At 46.2% G+C, this 19684-nt stretch overlaps 1 protein-coding gene across 2 annotated transcripts in view; it reads left to right on the top strand.

The window, feature by feature from the left end:
• IFT43 (intraflagellar transport 43) overlaps nucleotides 1-19684 on the top strand; it is a 45086-nt gene that overhangs the window by 5474 nt on the left and 19928 nt on the right. The window contains exons 3-4 of one of the 2 annotated variants that reach the window (XM_040560527.1): nucleotides 1286-1315; nucleotides 10663-10730. In XM_040560527.1, the coding sequence (XP_040416461.1) occupies nucleotides 1286-1315; nucleotides 10663-10730 (98 nt within the window). The remainder of the gene's footprint in view (nucleotides 1-1285; nucleotides 1316-10662; nucleotides 10731-19684) is intronic. The other variant, XM_040560528.1, reaches the window with a different exon arrangement.

Raw genomic sequence — 19684 nt, 5'->3', positions numbered from 1 at the left:
TGAGTCCTGTACTGCCTGGGTTCTGTCCACCCAGAGAAGTTTAGGTCATGTTGGGTCCTGCAGAAGCCTTTTTGCTCTCAGGTGGGAGAACGAGGGGCCCCTGGTTGACAGATACACAGTTCTGACAGATTTTACCAGTTAGGTGAATCCGATTTCATTTACACTGCTCACTGATACGGACACTTCTGTACCCCTGCTGCCCTAACCTGCATGTAGCCTCCCTCTGTTCTTGCCACAGTAAGACCATAAGGCCAAATGACAGCACAGAGACCAGGTGAACTCAAATACCAAAACACTTTAATCAGAGATACAAGGAATTTGTAAATTACATGACTTCCCTGTTCCAGAGGAGAGAAGATGCAGTCCGGAAGAAAGGTAGGTTAGCATAGTGGTTCCAGCTATGCTGTGCTTAGTTCTGGTGCAGGGTTGTGGGATACATTATAGTCTCTCCCTGAATGATGTGAATGCTGTTATTCTAGGACTGTATAGAGATTACCAGATTCTTAATTGCCTCCTCCTTGTATTTGGTGCCTAACAAGTGGTTGTTGCTGCTGCTGGTTCTGGCAGTCTGCTCATCAGAAGGTTCTCAACCAGCTCACAAGTTTCGCAGTGATTAAGAGGCTGCTTTACTGCAGTTACTCATCTGCCCCGTAACTAAGCTGCTCCCTTATACAATGGGGTTAACTGAAGTTCGTGCACTTACACAACACTATCGTCAGCTAAGGCTAACTTATGCTAACGGCTACAGCTCCTGCTCCCAGTGGAGGATCTGAATTTGGTCTGAGAAACAGTGGCTCCTGAAAATAGAGGTGGAAGCTGCTATGGAGTATAACCCCCAGCATGACTGGTCTGGCATCCTTTGTGGGCTCTGGCACGGTTGCAGTGTCTGTCCATTCAAACCTTTCTAGCATCCTATGTGACTGAAAAATCTGGGTTTTCTCATGCTACTAGAACTAAGTTTATTCTCCTCTCACTTTCATTTGTAGTTGTGTGGTTTTTTTTTCTTTTAGTATTCCTTTCAAGGATATGACTGCTGGCAGACTTTCCTGCCTCTGCAGTCAAACAGGCATGCTTTGTAGTATTACAGTTTGTATACGCATAGATGACTGTGGATATAAAATCTTACAACAATGGGATCAACTTTGTACTTCGTTCAAGCGATGAAGGTTGCAAAGTGTGTGCTGTGGGACAGCCGTTCACATCGATCTTCCACGCTATTTTACGTAGAGTTCTGTAGCTTTTCCTTTTAACTTCTTTCTCTCTTTTTCCCTCCTTATCCTTCTAGGATGAAGACTCTGAGGAAAAGGTTGACCATGTAAGACTAGAAGCTTTCTAGATAGATGCTGGCTCCTCTGAAGGGGACTAGTAGGACCACCCTATCCATGTGTCTGGAGACTACCTGAGGAGGGGACTCTAGCACTGGAGAATAAGAAAAAATCATGCCTGAGATGCAGTACCTCTCCTGCATCCTCTGTTCCTATTATTGACAGTTCTGTTGTTGTTGTTTTTGTTTTTAATTATCTTTCTAACAGCTGCTGTTATCAGCTGCTGCATCTTGTACTGAGGTCACAGACCTACACGTGGCCACTGGAAAGATGTTCTATTTTCATTTAAAAGTCAGGGCAACAATTAGCTAATGAAGTACAGAACCTATCTGAGCCTACCTAGATGCCCTGTCCACTATGTTTAGCTCGCTCCCATAACATGAAAACTTGTCTTAAGGGATTATGGAGTCCTGCTGGTGCCCCAGACGAGAAGGCCAGCTGGTAGTAATAGGGATGTGTGCTTGTCTATTTCCTGTGAGCCCTTCCTCTTTACTGTACCTGCTCTGGAATGCTTATACCTGTGGTTAATGGGATGGCATAGTGCTTCTTACTACCTCCCGCTACACAGAGGAAAGGAATACACTTATCCTCTCTCGTCATACAGCAAAGCTAAAATACATCTCGGCATTCATTTGGCATTAGGAGACAAGGTGGTGCTGTTCAGAACAAACTACGAATTAGTGCCTGTTTCTGTTAAAGTCTCTGTGCTAATAGTCTTCCACTCTTCTGAGGGATGGAATTGGTGTTGCTGACTTTTCCTGGCTAGAGTAGCTCTCTTTATATGTTAGATAGTTAAAGCATCCTTTCCCACACACTGATTCGTTCTGCTGAAGCACCAGCCCTGTAGTGGTAGTGTACTAGGTCCATTTGTGAAGTTTAAAGCCCAGAAAAGAAACCTGTATTGACCATCTCATTATTTCTGGCCTTGGTGGGGTATACTTATCACAAGGAGTTAAGACTATTCAGATATGCTCAGTTTTCTCTCGGTAGTGCCAGAGATGATACTGTAAGAAAGATCCACTGAGTTTATTAATCAGAGATGGATGGTTCACAACTATATCTAGAGCACTTTTTCATTTATCAGACAAACAGACCTCTTGCGGATGAGTCTAGTTTTGGGGACTGGTCACCCAATAGATTTTTTTGCTCATTTTTTTCCTAATTTTAACCTAAGCCTTCTTTTTTATTTTTTTTACCTCCCTGTAACCAGTCCTTACAGTCATTTCATTGGAACTAATTCCATCTCCTTGCCTTGTCCTAATTCATTGATTCCCAAAGTCTGCTGTACTGAGTGGTGGCTGGTCACATGCTGCAGGTGTCTTCTTGCTCCTGGCTGCTGAATTTCTTCAAAACAATTAAACTGATGTGACTTCTACATAAGCAATTGTTGTTGCTTCACGGATGTTGTGCAATGGTCCCTGGGAAGGAGATTTTCCTTGGTATGAAGTGATCTCCTCTTTGAAACCCCTCCTGTCTGAATAATTCCTGCACCCTTTATTCAGGCTTATGCTCTTAAGCAGCACAGTCACCCTTGAAAGTATTTTTCCACTTGTACATGCCTGTGAAGGGTAACAAAATGGTTAATGGAGCACTCAGAAATCTGACTTGTAACTTTTAATACTTATGACTTTAAAATGCTTCCTAACTTCTATTAATTGTATCGCAAGCCCCTTCCGAACCAACTATTAGTGGAACTTTATAATAAAAAGTGTGATCCAAAACTTGTTTAGTTGCAGTATATCCCTCCCTTAGTCATTGCCTGGCCAAGCTGAAATACTTGGCTTCTTGAATCATCTGTCCGAGGTTGGCCCCTCTGTCCCCCTGATGGCTCATGCAACCCTTTTCTGAACTCCCTTTGGGCTGTGCTGAGTGTTACAATCTGAACTCTTCCTGGATTTGGTCCCTTTCCTCTTGCTGCTGTGAAGATAGTTTGTGGCTGCCCGAATAGTAGCACGCAGCCCCATCTGTGCTGTTGATGTGAACGTACCTGCTGAAGTCCTGCCCTCCAGCCATCTGCCTGCTCTGAGACTCATTTTGCATCCCCTGGCAAACCACTCATCTTGCATCTGAATTTTTGCCAGCTGAATCACTCATTTGGCTGCACCTTCCAAAGGCTGTAAGGCTGATCAATGGTATAATAAAGGGTGTATCCTAATATCTCAGTTAATTTGCAGAGGCAGAATAAGCAGGAGGAGTATGAACGTGGCTGGGAGCCAAGATTTTTGCTGGGTTCTCTTCCTGGCTTTGCCACAGATTTGCTCTGGGGCCTTGGACAAGTCCTTTCTCCAGTTTACTTTAGCTCCTGCCTGAAAGGAGGGATAGAACTTGGTGCAGGAAAACAGTGGGGATTCCCTAAACACAGATCCACGGAGGGATTTAGATCCCTTACCCTAACAGCAAAATCCACTATTTTATCCCGTTTAGGTCCCCAAACTGTGTGGTATGTAGACTATCAGGATGGGACCATGGATCTGTTAAGGTGGTAAAGAGTGACTGGGGACTGCAGTGTGGCTGAAACCCTGCTCTTCTGCGGAGTCCTGGCATCTCTGTGAGAGCTGTAGGAGAGCAAGTCCTTGCACTAGCAAGGAGGGATCCTGGTCCCCATCCTGGAGCTTTGTAGCCATCAGCAGTGGAGCAGGACCTTTTTCCTCAGGGAGCACCAGGGATGGAGGTGTTGATTTTGACATTGAAGCCACATGTTTTATGCATAAACTCAAAGATCAAACACACCATCTCCTTTGCAGGCTGGAAGATACTGATTTTATTCCCCTCTTTCTCCTCCTGACAGATGTATCAAGTCATGTTTCCCACTTCCCTAGAGAATATTATGTCTAATGACAAACCTGTGAGCTGTTCTGGTCTGAGAAGGCTCTCAGTCCCTTCTCTTGAAGCTGCTCTGCTTTGCAGAAGGGAACTGAAAGAAGTTTTGGGCCGCAGGGAAGGACTTTCTTATCTCAAGGTAACAACATTTGAGCAGGAAGACATCTGGTTTAGTCCTAGTGAATCCAGCTGGAACTTTGCTCTATAGTTCTGTTTTGGCAGGCATGCCACAGGTAGCCTTGAGGTGTTTCATGGGCTATAACGGGCAGAACACCTGATTTCTGCCCCGTAACTAGGTGGATGCTGACATCTATGCCTCTTTATCACTCAAAGTTTGAGCGATGACATGCTTTAAAGCGACAATTGCAAAGAGAATTTGAGGATCTGACCTTTCCAGAGGGGCAGTGAAGTCCTTCTGTAGCTCTAGGTCCCAGTGGTTGCTTTTTAGGTTAAGAAGACATGTCAGGAGCAAATGCTTTCAATGAGTGGTTGTTGGAAGAACAGTCATCAGATGTTTAAGTCCCTGAAATGTGAAGCCAGTGGTGGGCTTATTTGGCGAGGTTTGTGTGTTTGCATTGTAAAAGACAGGGTAGATGACACGGATCCCCCGGTGAGAAGCAACCTGCACCAGCTGGGCAGTGCTGCGGGGTGGTACAAGCGTGGTTACCAGAAGCAACTCAAGCCAGAGCCTTTCCAGACTCGAGCTGACTCACAGGGATCCTGCCTGCAGGTGTGTCTGCACCTGTGGTGTAGACATGGCCTTGGGCTCTGTATGATCAGGGCCTTTAATCAGAGCGGTATTTTCCTGACCCAGTTCTTACCCTCGCACAGCGGTTGGCACCCAGCTCCAAACTCTCATTGCTTTGTCTGGTCTGGTCTCAATCTGCCTAGCAGCCGCTCCCCAGGTGATCTTCCCCACATTTCCTGCCTATGGCTCGGAGACGTGGGACGGAGGAGCCCGACACTGGATGCACTCAGCTGTGTGTTCACTGGGGGACATTATTTAGGCAAAAATAGGCACTGTCCAGCCACTCTAGTTAGAGAGTTCGTTACCTAAGAAGACCTAAAAGGACGTGTATAATACTAACACAGTCTCTTGTAGCCCTTTTGGGATCTATAGCTTGTGTGGCAGTAAGATCTAGGGAATGGTGGACAAATAGTTCACATCCCAAAGACGTTGCGGTCTCACTGTGTTTTCTCTAGCATCCTGTTCTCTCTTGTGATCTTCAGCTTGTAGAACAGCTCTCACCAGGGAATAGCTACTTTCTCTGTATGGTTTGTTGCCAGGGTTTGCCTTCTTAGGCATGCAATTGGGAGTGGGGTGGACTGGCAGTAGGTAGCTCTTGAAGTGACAGGCCTTTCTGGGAACCTGGGAGGGCTCTCTGAGGCAGATTTTCCTGTAGCTGGTGCACGTTTTGAATGCCATTTTTGCGTGTGTGTGTCCTGGGCTCGGCTGAATTTGTCCCTCCGTGTCCAAGAGTCTCTGTCCTCTGTTTGGATTCTGTTAATAAACACCCTCCACTGATGGGAACCGGCATCCAGGGAAGCACTGGCTTTTTTACCTGCTTACTTTTTATAGGGATTGCGTCTTTTCTTTTTCATTTTTTTTTTCCAGTGGTCTTCTGGTTGCTTGTAGAAATGCTGGACTCCGAGCCTGTTCCCGGGGACCGCTCAGCTGGAAGTTGGCCAGATTCTCCAGGAGGAATCTCAAAAATGCAGCTGAACTTTTGTTCCCTAATTAGGCCAACTTCCCCAGTGTGAGCCCCAGCACTGTGTGGCCCGGAGCTCCCCAAGGCCTTGCGCTGCCTCTCTCCCGTGCACCCCAAGCGGCTGGCCGGCAGGGCAGTTATTTTCAGCTTTCTGAGGTTATCTGCTAGACTTCTGATGACATCTACTGAAATAGCATTTCTGGTCAGCCATGTTTCCCAGCCTTTCTAGTCGTGTCCTTCCTGCTTGGCTACCTTGATGCGGATTAGGGACAGACCCTGACACTCGCATAGGAAATAATTTTATTGAAAGCTTTTCCTTTTCTTTCCACACATCTATTTCATGCTTTGAATTCTCCCAGACCCAACTGAAGGAAGTAAAAGAACGGTAGGAGTGGTGTAGATGGATGGGAGCGCTTCTGTTAGTAGGTAGCACAAGGTAGGAGCAAATTGGGTGAGAGATGTTTACATCTAGGGGGGATAGAAGGGGCATAGCCCTGTAACTGTGGGTTGTGAGGGATTTCCACCTGGTAATGCCCTGCTCACAGAATCAGATTGTTGTGTGACGCTGCGGTGGTTTCATGCAGGAAAGAGCAATAACTCTTGAGGCAGGTTAAGGTGTCGGATGCTGCAATGTGCCAACTTCTCAGCAGGTACACACGTAAATGGACTAGTTAGCTGGAGCTGACCATTGTTTTAGGGAAGAAACTCTTGACAACTGTTTAACAAAATGAGCTGCTCCATTACCTGCTGTGGTGGATGATGGAGAATATTTGAAGCCCCCCCAAGAAATGTTTGTCTCAGTAGCAGTTTCCCTTATAAAGGAAGGTCAGTGACTATGAAGAATGACACATCATGAAAGAAATGAAAATCCAGTCTTTTCTACTAGGCATTTAAGACATGCAGAAGTCCTTGGAGGGGGTTCATCACAATCAGATGTGTTATTTCTACTGTCTGTGGATGTGATAAAGAGGGCTAGCAGAGATGGGCTGCTCTTTGTAAGAAAAAACTGGGCTTGCCTAGATCTGGAAATTGAACCCTTTTTGATATCATTTGTGCTCTGAGATCTGTGTGGATTGTGAGTGTTATGTAGCTGCTTAGAAGCTATTTGACTTACAGCTCCTTAACTGGCAACAGTCAAAACTAATTAATCAGGCTTGTTTGTGAACATTTGCTTTTCCTCAGTCAGGGGAAACTCTGGCAACCTACTGGAGAAAAGGAAGCTCTAGTCTGGACGTACTCCTTTCTTTCTTTCTGCTCCATGGTCATGACTAGGTGAAAACAGGACACAAACCACACACAAATCTCACCGTGTTTTCATATGGGGCAGACCACAGATCCTACACATTTTAAGGAGATGTACAGCATGACAGAAAGATTGTACGTCCTCTGTTGCATACTGTCAATGTCATTTGAGTCCCTGTTTCCCTGCACAGGGTGCTTGCTGTTTCAAAGGAGTTGTCATGTTGATGAAGGTAAATTAATTCACATTTCCAGACCCTCCTGAGAATCTGAGGGACCCAACGTGTCCGTAATCTGCCTGCGTTGTGGTGGGTCTTAACAGAAACTTTGCTGGATCCTCAGGACCCACAGAGACACAGGTTAGTTGCTTCCGTGAGGGAAGCGATATCCGACTAGCACCTTCAAAACAGCAGACATGATCTGACAAGTATGTTGGAAATTTCTGTCTTAATGAGGAAGCCAAATTAGAATCGAACACCTGTCTGATAAGAAGGGGCCTGACTACAGATAAAGAAGAAGGTAGCGTTTCTGCATTAATGCAAGAGAGATGGAATTCAGGCTCACCGAGCAAGGCCAGTCATTTTTCAAAGGCAGAGATAAAACCCTGATTACGGTGGTAGTATGAAAGTGTTGGGAAGAAGGCTTGGGAAATCCTGCCTTCATGAAAATGGCACTGAACTGAATTTCTGAGAAGAAATAAAATAAGACCATGGCAACATGCCCATACAAGCAGACAATCTGCAGAAACTAAGGTACGGAAAATCTTCTGGAGATAACTGGCAAAACTTAAGCAGAAAAGCAAACCACAGCAAACAAGTGGTTAGTAAGTGGTGTGGTTGAGAGAGGACATGAGAGAGGACACTGTTGTCAGGAGCTGGTGGAGTCTCAGTGTTTTGAATGCTAAATTGCTTTGGGTTCATAGCTTTATATAATAAAACTCTTGCCCAAGATATAGCACATAGTACCAACAGGTGCTAATCATTTAAAGCCCACAGTCTTTTTCATCAGAAAAGTGTGTTCAGGAGCCTGTTTGCTCCATTACAGAAGAACTACATCTGCCATTTCTGCCCTGCTCCCTCCAGGCTTGACATTCTTCTCACTTTCTCCCTCAAGCTCTTGCTTGCAGCTGCAAGGCCCCTAACCATGACCATATTATCGCCATGCACGACGTTGCATTCTCAATTGTAAATTACATTTTAGAAATGGGAAGGCATATGAAGGTAAGTTTATTTACTTGACAAAAGTGCATGTGGCATGTGACCTTATTATGGCACTTTACAGGCAACCGACGAAGAAAAACTATTTATCCTCGGCTGACAGTTAACATTGCCTTTCCTGTTGCTAGTGCTCCTGTGGGCAGTTCAAAAAGAATTGCCTGATTTATTGCAAGAGGAATAGAAGGCCTGTAGGTATACGTGAGCTGTTTGTCAGGGTCTGACAGACATTCGCGGTTGCCTGATGCGTATGATCGATGGGAAAGCATTATAAAATTGGGAAGATGTTGGAATCAAGCCCCTAATCACAATGGAGCCATGTCCTGTGCAAGCACTGGGGCAGTCATTCTCAGCACCCTTTCATCTGGAGTGCCCAGCTTGACTTATCTTGGAGTTAAAGATTAGTTTTGGGGATGGGGTTTTTGAAATTCCAAGTACACGGGAGTGCTCTGGAGATGCTGTTTTCCCTCAGCCTTCTGCCCAAGCTCTTTGGTGGCATGTGTATACCTCGGTGTGCCTTTGCGAGGAGTTGTAAGGGAACATGGGCTGCTGCTGATCTGGGGGATGGCATGCGGGGAGGAGGGAGAAGGGTTGTTTGCATGGGAAGGATCAGCGTGGGAGGGAGTGTGTTTTTGAGGTAGGGGTGTGTGTAATGGGAATAGGGATGTTTATGTGGGCACGCACGCCCATATGTGGTGTGTTTTTCCCCTTTTTCCTGGGCTCTGGGTGTGTCCAGATCAACCGAATTCAAAATGCTCCTTTTTTGGCACTGCAGCCTCTTCTCTGGTTTGGCATCTTAAGAATCTGGGGGAATCATTTAAAGATCAGAAAACTCCATTCACTTGGGCCCCCGAAGGCTTCACATTCTGTGACATGGCCATTCCAGTCGGCTGAGCTCTGTCCCCTGCGGATGAGCCCATATAAGGAGGCTGTTTCCTGCGTTTCACGCTCCCTGCCTGTCCCTCTGCCCTCCTGTGCTCCCTTTGCCGAAGAAAGCTGGTATTTTGGGACTGCAGCTCCTGCCTCATTCCTGCTCCCTGTTTATTTTTGGAGAATGACTATTTTTGCTCCTATCAGGGAGCTATGCAGGGTCGTGCCCCCTCCCTGCAGCAGGCAGCGGCTGCCCCTGGCAGGCTCTCTTCATTTCCCACACTCACAAACAATGCTTCTGCTTCAAGAAATAAACACGGGAGACCCCTACCATCAGGGGTTAGCTCAGCCCCTTCCTCATCTGTGGCAAGAGACAATTTGGCTTTGGCTCGGGGCTGACCCCACCACACATGCAAGCTCCCCTCTGTCAAATCAGAAATCCTCAGGAGTCACCCAGTCTGTTCCCTTTCTTAAAAGCTGTGGGAGCCACATGTCCCCTCTCCATTTCTCTAGCTTAGACACCTTTGCATTGACCATGTTTTCCTCACTTTCAGACATCACTTTACCCAATTATCCCTTCTTCCAATGGTCCTTTCACAGGTCTGTGCAGCTGGGCACCATCAACTGGGAGCTACATAAACTTAAGTTCATCCACGGGGTTCACCTTGCTCCCCTGCTTTCACCACTGCCTGCCACACAAAACGCTGAAGACACTGCTGTACAAGGTGCTTCAGGCAGAGGGCTGAGCCCCAAACTGCAGAAGACGATGGGCAGCTCCCACACGGTGCGCCCAGTCTTTGAAAATTCCCATCGTAAGCCCCAAGCTGAATGCTTGTCTTCTCTTGCCATGCGGCGGAGTGCCACACAAGACAGTGCAAGAACATAGCAGGGAGTGTCTTTAAGCTCCAAATGAACTTTCCCTTTAGTGTTTCAGAAGTGGTGGTGGTGTTAGGGTTTGTCTCCCCTAATTTTAGAGGTCTTTGATATGTCTGTCTGTATCTGAACTTGTCGTCTAACTTCCTATTCTAGCCAGTGGAGAAAAGCAGACACTTGAGGGAACAATTCCTCATCTAAAATGAGTTGTCTAAAATGTGTGCTGACTGACCTGTGCCCTAGCAAACATGTAAAATGCGATGCTCCCAGCTGAAATGTGAGTATAGGTAATGAAGGTGTTCCCCGTGAAACGTGCCTTGGACAGCGCGTCCTCTGCAGATCAAATCTCCTTTGTGTCTTGGGCAAGTCAAAGACACACAGACCTGCAACTTGTCAAGATGTTGACTAGTGGTACATCTTTTGCTTACAAAGACACTTAAAAAACTGTCCTGCAATATATCTCTTCCTTTTATTTATGATTAAACAGCATCTTAACCATTGTCTCTCTGTTTGGTAAGTTGTTACTTTAGTATGTGTGAACATGGTGTCAGAAGTGGCTTGACTTTGGCTTGACTGGAGCTGGCTGTAACGTGTCTCTCCTCTTTATTAAAGGATCCACCACCCAAACCCCCACGCCGGCAAGGAGGCTGGGCAGATGATCCTGTACTGGCAACTACCAAGTGAGTACTCACCTCTTTTTTTATTAAGAGCTTAGGCGTGGATTAACTGAACATCACTGGTTGGGCTTTACTGCCACAGGCATTGGAAAAAAAATTCTGAATCTTGCAGATGGCTTGTATCTCCACTATCCTTATAACTCCTTGAAACCATTTGAAGTGTTGCTCTTGCACGGTTCCACTAGCAAATGCTCTTTATAATTTGACACTTCTGGATGGGCTCAGAAGTGTGTACACATCTCTGTCTGTGGGAGGCATTGTATTCCTCACCTGGTGTAGTAACTGGAAGGAGCCCAAGAACATAATGAGCATGTTAAATACAGGAGCTGGTGGGGTGGGATTTGACTGCCTGCGTCCTTTCCAGGAGAGTGACACATGACAGTGTCCCACTGACAAGTGTGCAATGAACAGTTTGGGATTTAGTGATTAGCCTTGACAGTAAAGGTCAAATTTGTCAATGTGTATGTGTGTATGGGGTTGTGCTATAATGGAGATGGATGGAGATGGTCAGAGAGAAGAGACGGAAGAAAAAACTGTACAAATTGTGCAATGTATGTTGAGAAGCCTGATGCTTATGAAGGACATCTAATAGAAAGGAAATATTCAGACATGCTAATAGAATGGGTATCAAAACTAAAAGATAGTTCAGACTAGGAGGAGATTTCAATCTATTAATTATTTTTTAAGCTGTGAAGTTACGCTGGTGTTATATTTTCTATTCACTGAACTGAAGGCCTCTGCCATGGAGCGGTATGAGATTGCTTGTATACATTAAGGCCTATAGTAAGAGTGTATATGTCTGGACATGTGCTTTGGAGGCACTCAGATTTCTGGAAAAGTTATATATTTTCTTTCCTGGAACCCTGAGAATGGGACAGAGCATCCAGAGACCTGTTACGTAGTCAGTATTTCTTAGGAGGTGAGAAAGGTTGTCAATATTCTGCAAAACAGTACTTTTCTGGGAAAATTATCGCTCTTTGTTTGTCTCCGAAGAATAAATCAGCTCTTTGTAGAACCAAGTAGAAGCTTTATGGAAATGTGATAGCAGAGAACAAGGGTGAATTGCATTGCTTAGGAAAAATAAATCATGTAATTGGTGGCTACGTGAGGGACTGGATAGGAGCTAATATAGTTATTCAGGACTGAGCCTAATGTGCCCTGAAGGACAGTGTGTGGGTTCCTAATGTAATGGCACTGTGCTGTGTGCTACTCTAGGATGTTTTCCATGGTTTAACTTCAGCCTCATCTGATAGATTGCAGTAGCTGTCAGTGATACTTGTCTAGCATCCCAATTGCATGGTTTATAGATACAGCAGGTGCTTGGAGTAAACGCTCCTACGAGGTTGGACACAATTCAGCTGAAGAAGCAGAACAGGAGCTAGGGGGCTGCAGACCTTTCTACCTGTATGACCCTGCCCAGTGGGATGTGAGATGAAGACGTGCCCCTTGCTCTTTCACGCATACAGTATCATGCCTTATCTGACAGCATTCTCTTCCTTTGTATTAAGAGCTTTTATGGAATGCATTTTATGATGGCAAGTCTTGTTATGACTTTCTTTAGGCATAGGAGGGATGAGACTTTTGTACAACCGTTTCCCTGACAGTTCTTTCCTTCAGCGGCGGATTCTCAACAGGGTGATCTCTCTCCCTCTCTCCTTCTCTTCCTCAGAAAAGTCTGAGATGCTGGCCTGTGAGGCTGTCTTTGTGACATATCCCAGAGTAAAGCCCTCATGTGAAAAGTCTGAGTCATCGGCTGATGTCATACCGATGTTGCTGCAGCTTTCTTGTTTCTGTTTTCTCAGGCTTTATCTCCCCACAGCTTTTCTACCAATTTGACTCAGTTTGGAAGCCCATCATGTTGACTTGCTCCAATTTCACTAGGGGAGATGTAACTACACTAGAATAACATGCTTCTCTTGATATATCTGGTGCAGCTATAAGGACTCCTATGCCAGTGTAACTGAGCCTACGCTTGGGAAGCATACTGCTTTCAGTAATTTTAAGTAATTTCAAACTGACGGTATTGAAATCCGTGATCTTTTGCTTAGAAAGGAAGGGTGAGCAGAGTGGCTGCAGTTCGATTTTCTGTGTTGTGTGAATATGTTGTAGGCCAGATGGGATACTGCAGCCACTTGTGAAGTACTCTTGTCACTGTCTGTGTGTTCTCTTCCCTATTTGAGGTCTAAGCTTTTAGTTCTGTTTCTGACAGATTCAGCCAGTTGCAACTGCATACTTGTTGCTTTCCCTGCAGGGATACTTAAACTCTTTTCTGCTGTATTTCTAGTTCAAAGTCTTATCAGTGTGAAATGATGATTTGAAATTGTTCTTTGTATTTCCATTTGGGACATGTTAGAGTAGAATTTCATTTGCAACGTGGTTTCCTGTTTTTTCTACCTTTGCTGCTCCTTTCTAGTCCCTTACCTGCCCAGATCTTGTCATACCTAGGTAAACTTGCAGATATTCTCACCATCTTGCTGGTTCCTTCCATCAGACTAGTGCTGTCTCAGACTATTGCAAGATAAGAAGAGGAGGAGACCCCTTTTTCCAGCCTGTAACTGGTTTTAAAATTAATTTGCACAGATTGTGTGGAAGTAAGATAAGGTAATTTTATCACCAGTCCCCATAGCATAGTGTCAGATATTTAAATTCCCAACTATTGAGCTATTAAAATGGTGTTGTTTTTTTTTTGGATAAATTTTCAAAAGTCAAGCATGGAGAGATTTCTTTGGACTTCCAGAACCTCTGTAAAACATCTGTCATTACTAGGAGTTCCATTTTGTAAATATGGGTAATAATGAGCACTGCAGATAAGTGTCTGAGCAAACCCTCAGACTTGGCCTCTGCTATCAGCAAATAAATGGTGCAAAATAGTGACAGAAGAATTTTTATTCCTTACTGAGAGGGCCCTCTGCAACTGAAGCTGCTGTACTTATTTTAATTTGTACAGAGAGAGAACAGCTCTCTGTGAGAAGAGGCAGTCCCCTCGCTGCCCCAGCAATATTGTAGCCACAGTGTTACAGGAAAGGGGACCAGCCAAGAACCTAGGCAGCCACTTGGGTCCTAGTACCCTGCTGAGATTATATAAATAACAGTAATTACATCAGATTTTTTCTAGAGAAGCAGCTCTCCAACCACTGGATGGAGCCCAAGTGCCATTCTGAAGGCTGTGCTGATGTCCTTAATGACATCAGTGTTGACACTTGTGACAAGCAAAGCAGAGGTTTTATTGTCGAGTTATCTCCTGCATCAGAAGGAAGAAACACAAAGTGCCTGCCAATGGGAAAAGGAAAGGGGAACTCAGTTTTGCACACTAGTGAGGATTTGACAAAGGAGAGGTGCTTCCAAGATCCGTTTAATTCCAGCTTGTGCTGATCTCATCTATCAGACTTTACTTATAGCTGATTATCCTTATAGAATTTCTTCCATTTTTGTCCCTGTTAGTATGTTTCTTTCTTTTTTTTTTTTCTTCTTTCTTTTCTTCTAGGGACACTTCCAGTTTACCTGGGTCCTTGTTCCCTTTGGTCTTGAAACCTCCCTGTGGTGAGCCCCTTAAATTTCATGCAGTTCTCCAGGCAGCAGCTGGGGTTGTTGTGGAATAAACACAGCTCATTTCAGGTGGCCCTCCAAGCAAAAAGCAAGTGCTGCTTTCAGGAGGAAATCCCTTCCAGCGCCTGCACGTGTGTCTCCTCTCTTCTATAGGGATCCTGGCATTTTAGCAACAGGTGCTCCAGCCACAGCTGAAATCTCTCCTTTCTGAGGGGTAGGTCATACGGAGTTGGAATAATCAAGGCTTGTTTAGGAGAATGACCAGAACAATTTGGAACGTGTGTTGGTACAGTGTCCAGGAATGCATTTCACAGGATATCAAGGCCCTGTCAGAAGGAAGTGGATGCAGTTGGGGTGACCTTTAGAGCGGAACAGTTTTGGTAACCCAAGCAATGTGTAGACATGATTTAGGGCTCTGGAGGGTGGGCAGTGGTGAGATTGCACCCTGGAGCTGGAGGAAAGTTATTTAAGAGATTAAGGTTTTTTATGATTCAAGGTCTCTAGAGGTAGCTAAAGTTAAAAACCTCCTGTTTCAAAAAGATGGGCTTAAACTATCCTGTGTTGTATCTATATGAAATGATCCTCAAGAGTGTCTGGTTTATAGAACCTCTGGCCATCCCTGTCTTGCAAGTGGGAGTAGTAAAGTGCTCATGAGTTTCTCTATCTGGCATGGCAGGGGAAAGCTCGTGTCATTGCGTCTGCCCTCTACTCCCAGTCCAGCAATGTTGAGATAAATCTCAGGCTGGGCTTCCTTGTGACACTGCCATGTTAGGAGCAGAGCCAGGCTTCTGCCTGTGGGGAAGACAGCAGCTTCCCTCTGCATCCTGCAGCCATCTGTGGATGTCCTCAGAGATGAGCACAGTAGAGGTACAAAGGATTGAGGCTACCAAGTGAGGGGGCACAACTTAGAAGGAGACGAAAGAAAAGGAAGTCTGATTAAGTTTTGTCTTGAAGTGTCTGTTTTTGGGTTTGTCCCTGCATTGATCTGCAAGGGAATGAGGCAAGTAATGGCCCCTTGGGGACCTTCAGGACTTTCCTCTCAATGTCAGCCGTCATTTTCAATCACCCTCTCCCTCCCAGCCATTAATTTTGGCCCAGGATCATGGGGACTTGTCCATCTATCACTCCTAATTGACACTAAATGATCTGTCAGTTTATTGATGAACGGCAGGAGTGGAATTGTCACAATATATTTTACTTTCTAACAACTCCTCCTGACAATTTTACCTTGTCCATCTCACTCTCCTCACATAAATCTCCATTGGCCTCTCATTCCTTCTCTTGGGCTGTTCTGGTGCCAGCCGCCTCCACACCATCGACACGCATCAAGGACATCAAGATGGCGGTAAGCTGCAGTGTGCAGGCCCAGGGTGGGTTTTTTCCTCTCCTTCTCTCTCCCTCCTTTTTTTTTTTTTTTTTTTTTTTTTTTTAATAAGCTGGATGTTCCAGGAATGCTAACAGGCTCTTGTCCTCTTGTCCCTCCATGTCATTGCTGGGGTGAGCTCTCCTTGGTGTTTCTGTTTAGACTCAGTAAAGATAACTGGCAGAAAAATGAAACTCCCTAAAAGACAAAAGAGTCACCTGAGAATCCCTCAGTAGCATGGCTGTGATGGGGGATTTTTTTTCCTTTTAATCCTGCACAGTGTGACATGCAAGGGTTTCCTGCAAAGGGAAAATGCTAGGCTTATGCCCATACTTGTGTCTTTGCAGTGCTCAGAGGAACCTCGAAAAAGAGTTGGGCTTTTTCCTTCCTTTTTCTTTCTTTTTTTTTTTTATAGCTATATTTCTACTGATGTTTTTTTTTATTAGTGAAGTTTTCTTTGGCTTTTTCCTGAAAGATACTAAGCAGCTGAAGAACTAATAAGGTTGTAAAGTCTAACTACCCTAGACAATGGAGTTTGCATGACAAAACTGGGAGTCGGACATTTTGGTAACAGTCCAGGTAAGCTGCTGAGGTGGCAAAGTGTGCTCACAGTGAAGTCTCTCTGATTTTCCTTCCTTAGTTCTCTGCATCTCCAAGGAATTTACCAGCACATCCACGGGAGACCATTCTTGCTCTCCCAAATATTTTGAGTTTAAAAAAGCAAAATCCTCTTGAAGACAACTTGCAACCAACCCTTTTGTATACATCAAAGCCAAGGCTAAAAATTTGGCCTTTGTAGGTCACCTCTAAATTGACTGTGAAGTCTGACTTAATGCAGTGTACCTGTGGAAAGAGACCTAAGATGATCTGATCTGCTGTTTTGACCCTATTTCCCTCTCTGTCCTCCCCTATCCCCATATCACCCCTCTACTATTCTGAAATCCTTAACCCAAGTTCTTAAAATGCCTTCTTTCAGAACTGTGGCTCTCAGATGATAGCACAAGGTGGCACTTGGTAACAAATACCTAGTTCTTTGGATTTTTTTTAAATTTAAATGTTTTCAGTGAGGCCAATCACAAATAAAAGGACTTTGGCCAGGTCCTACAGACTGAAGAGTTTGTTTTCTGTTGTGGGATTTGGAAAAAAAAAAAAAAAAAAGGCATGCAAGCTTGGGTTCTTTTTCTTTCCTTTCCAGTTCTGTCCCCTTTAGCAGTCAGTTTTTCTGTGTAACCATGGGGATCAGCAGTGTATGTTTCCCTTTAAATGGAAACTGCAATGCTCCTGTAACCTCAGAAGCCATTTGGTGTGAGAGTTGGCCCTGGTGGTTACTGGAGACCGAAGACGTGATCTCTTGGACAGGAGCCCCTGTTCTCAGGGAACGAAGATGTGTGGTGGATACCTCCAGAAACTGCAGCGCTGTTTTCCCACACAGCAGGAATTTGTATTGAGTGTTGTTGTTTTTCTGTTGCTCAGTGGGAGCTCTGAGCAGCTCTGCTGGTCAGCTCTTTACCAGTGAGTGAGTTGGGGAGCCCTGGGAACATCTGTTACGGGGCCGCTGCAGTGAGTAGGCTGAGGTTCAGTGACCCCTGTGAACTCCGTCTGTCCCCTTGTTCCCTTGTGCCAGTTCCTAAAGTCCTGCTTGCCAGAGCTTTCCTCCTTACTTGCTTCTGTTAAGCAAGCCTGTGTATTAGGACATGAGGAGAAAGAACATTTTTTGTTACAGTTTGAATAATGAGTGCCTCATAAGCTCGTTTCAGCTGGAGCTGGTTAGCCACAGCATCTATTGGGTCCTTCTTCCTCCCATGCAGTGCTCTGGGCAGTGTGCTCAACATGTGGGCCAGGCACCCCAGGGAGCCTGTGAGGTGCTGGAAAGTCATCTGTGGGACCATTGCAGGTTCCACACACGTGTGTCTGCCCAAAACCCCACTGAGGAGATGCAGACATACATCCGTGTGTCCCAGTGTCCGGAAGCAGAGGGCTGTGAGGTGCCACGCAGTGACAGAAATAAAGGCTCCTTGTAGTCCTGGCTCTGCTGAAATTGATGGCAAAGCCTGCCTTGGTTTTAGGAGATGTAGAGATTTAACTCCCTGATTTTATCATGACAAACCTGCCTTTTCCAGGCTGCCACAGCCCAGGGAGAGGGGGTATAAACTTGAACAACCAAAGGGAGCCCCAAGGAACGTGAAATGGAATAGGGGAGAAGACAGGCTGTGGTACTCCTTTCCAGCAGGGGCTGTGGTTCTGTACAGCTCTGATGAGTGTTTTTCACTCCCTGTGCCTCTGCAAACAAGCAGTGGCTGAGGCCCACACTTGGAGAGCTGGGAGAGCCGATCAGTTCGCGCCTGTGCGTCACTGTGGATGTGTAACTAGCTGTGCCTTAGGCTATTGAACAAGCTGCAACTCGTGGCTCACCACCCACTCGCTGCGGTGATGGGCACTAAAAAAATACTTGAGCAAGAGCGTACAATGTCCTTTTTTTTTTTTTTTTTTTAAATCATGTTTTTCCCCTCCCTCAGGCCTAGACCTGAATTAGTCAGTGCCCCAGAGGCAAAAGGCTTCGCGTCTCCCTGCAGACCGAGCCAAGCCATACCGGTGGGTATGGTTTGGGACGGAAGCACGCAGGCAGAACGCTGCCCAGAACACAGCCCCTCTCTGCTCTCCCTTTGATCGCCCTGCTCTCTCAAAACAAGACACATCTCCAACACCAGGACATTCCCCCCCGCCCTTTTTTTTTTTTTTTTTCCTTTTAGCAAGAGGGCAGCTTGAAGCACTTTTCTGGCTCCGCGTGATTCACGCCGAGAAGCGGTTCAGACACGCCAGGCCTTGTGAAACACCCGCACCCTCCGCCCTCGGCGCGCCCGCCCCACGGCAACAAGTCCCCTCACGGCCCCGGCAGCCGCCGCCGACGCCCGGCAGAGGGCGGCCGCGGCCCGCCTGAGGCCTCCGCCGCCCCCCGCCGCCTCACGGGGCTCAGCCCCGAGCGGCCGCGGCCCGGTTCTCCCCCCTCCCCGGGGCGCCGCTGCCTCCAGGCCTCGGGGCGGAGCTGGGGGGAACCCTGTGCGGTGAGGTGCCGGTGTCCGGCCCCCCTCAGCCAGCCGCGGCCCCCGCGAGCTGTGTGCATTAGGAGGTTTCAAGGACGTTTCCCCCCATTCATCCCAGTTATGTCCCCTGCTTAAAATAGGTTAACGGTGTGTAATTAAGCACTGCACATTGTCATGCCGCATAAAGATAGCATCCTGGCGGTTCTCTGAGCCCTGCTACTTTATCTCCATTTAGATCTCCGTGGTAGGCCATTAAATGAGAAAGAAACAGTTTAACGGAGATCATGTCTACATTAGACCTGCCTTTCACCCTTCAGCACGGCTCTAGGAAGCTCCCAGCCGGCTGAGCTGGGTGCTGGGGTGCCGCTGGGGGAAAGCCTCGTTTTTGGGACTCAGCCCCCTGGCATTAACACGGAGGGAGGATTCCTGCTGGCCAGAACTGAGCTAACTCAGCGCTCGAGAGTGAGATCGGATTTGTATCTTCTGCCGCAGCACACAGCTTGGAGAGAAATAGGTACTGCGTAGTAGGAGTTGTTTAGCAAGGTGAACTGGGGTTTGTCGGGGGTCTTCTGCCCAGTTTCTCAGCTGTTCGACACCCTGAAACAGAGAGGGGATCAGCAGCTGGCCAAAGCCTGAGGGAATACTCTAGGATTTGGTTCTGTTTGGGAGCACAGACAGCCTTGAAATGAAACAAAGTTTAAAGATGACAGAGTCAGCCCATGTTCTTTGGCCATCCAGAAGCAGTGGGTCTATCAGAAGGAATGAGAGAAACAGAGGTATCACTCTCGCAAAAACTGATGGTCGTTGGTATATAATACAGCGGACAATGCATTTCTGAGCACTGCTCACAAGATTGCTTTATTTTGTTTGCCCTTACGTGAATGGATGTGTCTATACACGCAAAGCCCTGCCATGGGAGGTTCAGGCTGGATGTAAGAAAAAATTTTTTACCATAAGGGTGGTCAAACACTGGAACAGGCTGCCTAGTGAGGTGGTTGATGCCCCAT

Source organism: Cygnus olor, chromosome 5 (assembly GCF_009769625.2).
Source record: "Cygnus olor isolate bCygOlo1 chromosome 5, bCygOlo1.pri.v2, whole genome shotgun sequence".
NCBI classification, from domain to species: Eukaryota; Metazoa; Chordata; class Aves; order Anseriformes; family Anatidae; genus Cygnus; species Cygnus olor.
Note: the sequence above shows the minus strand (reverse complement) of the source record. Positions and strands in the feature narration are given on the sequence as shown.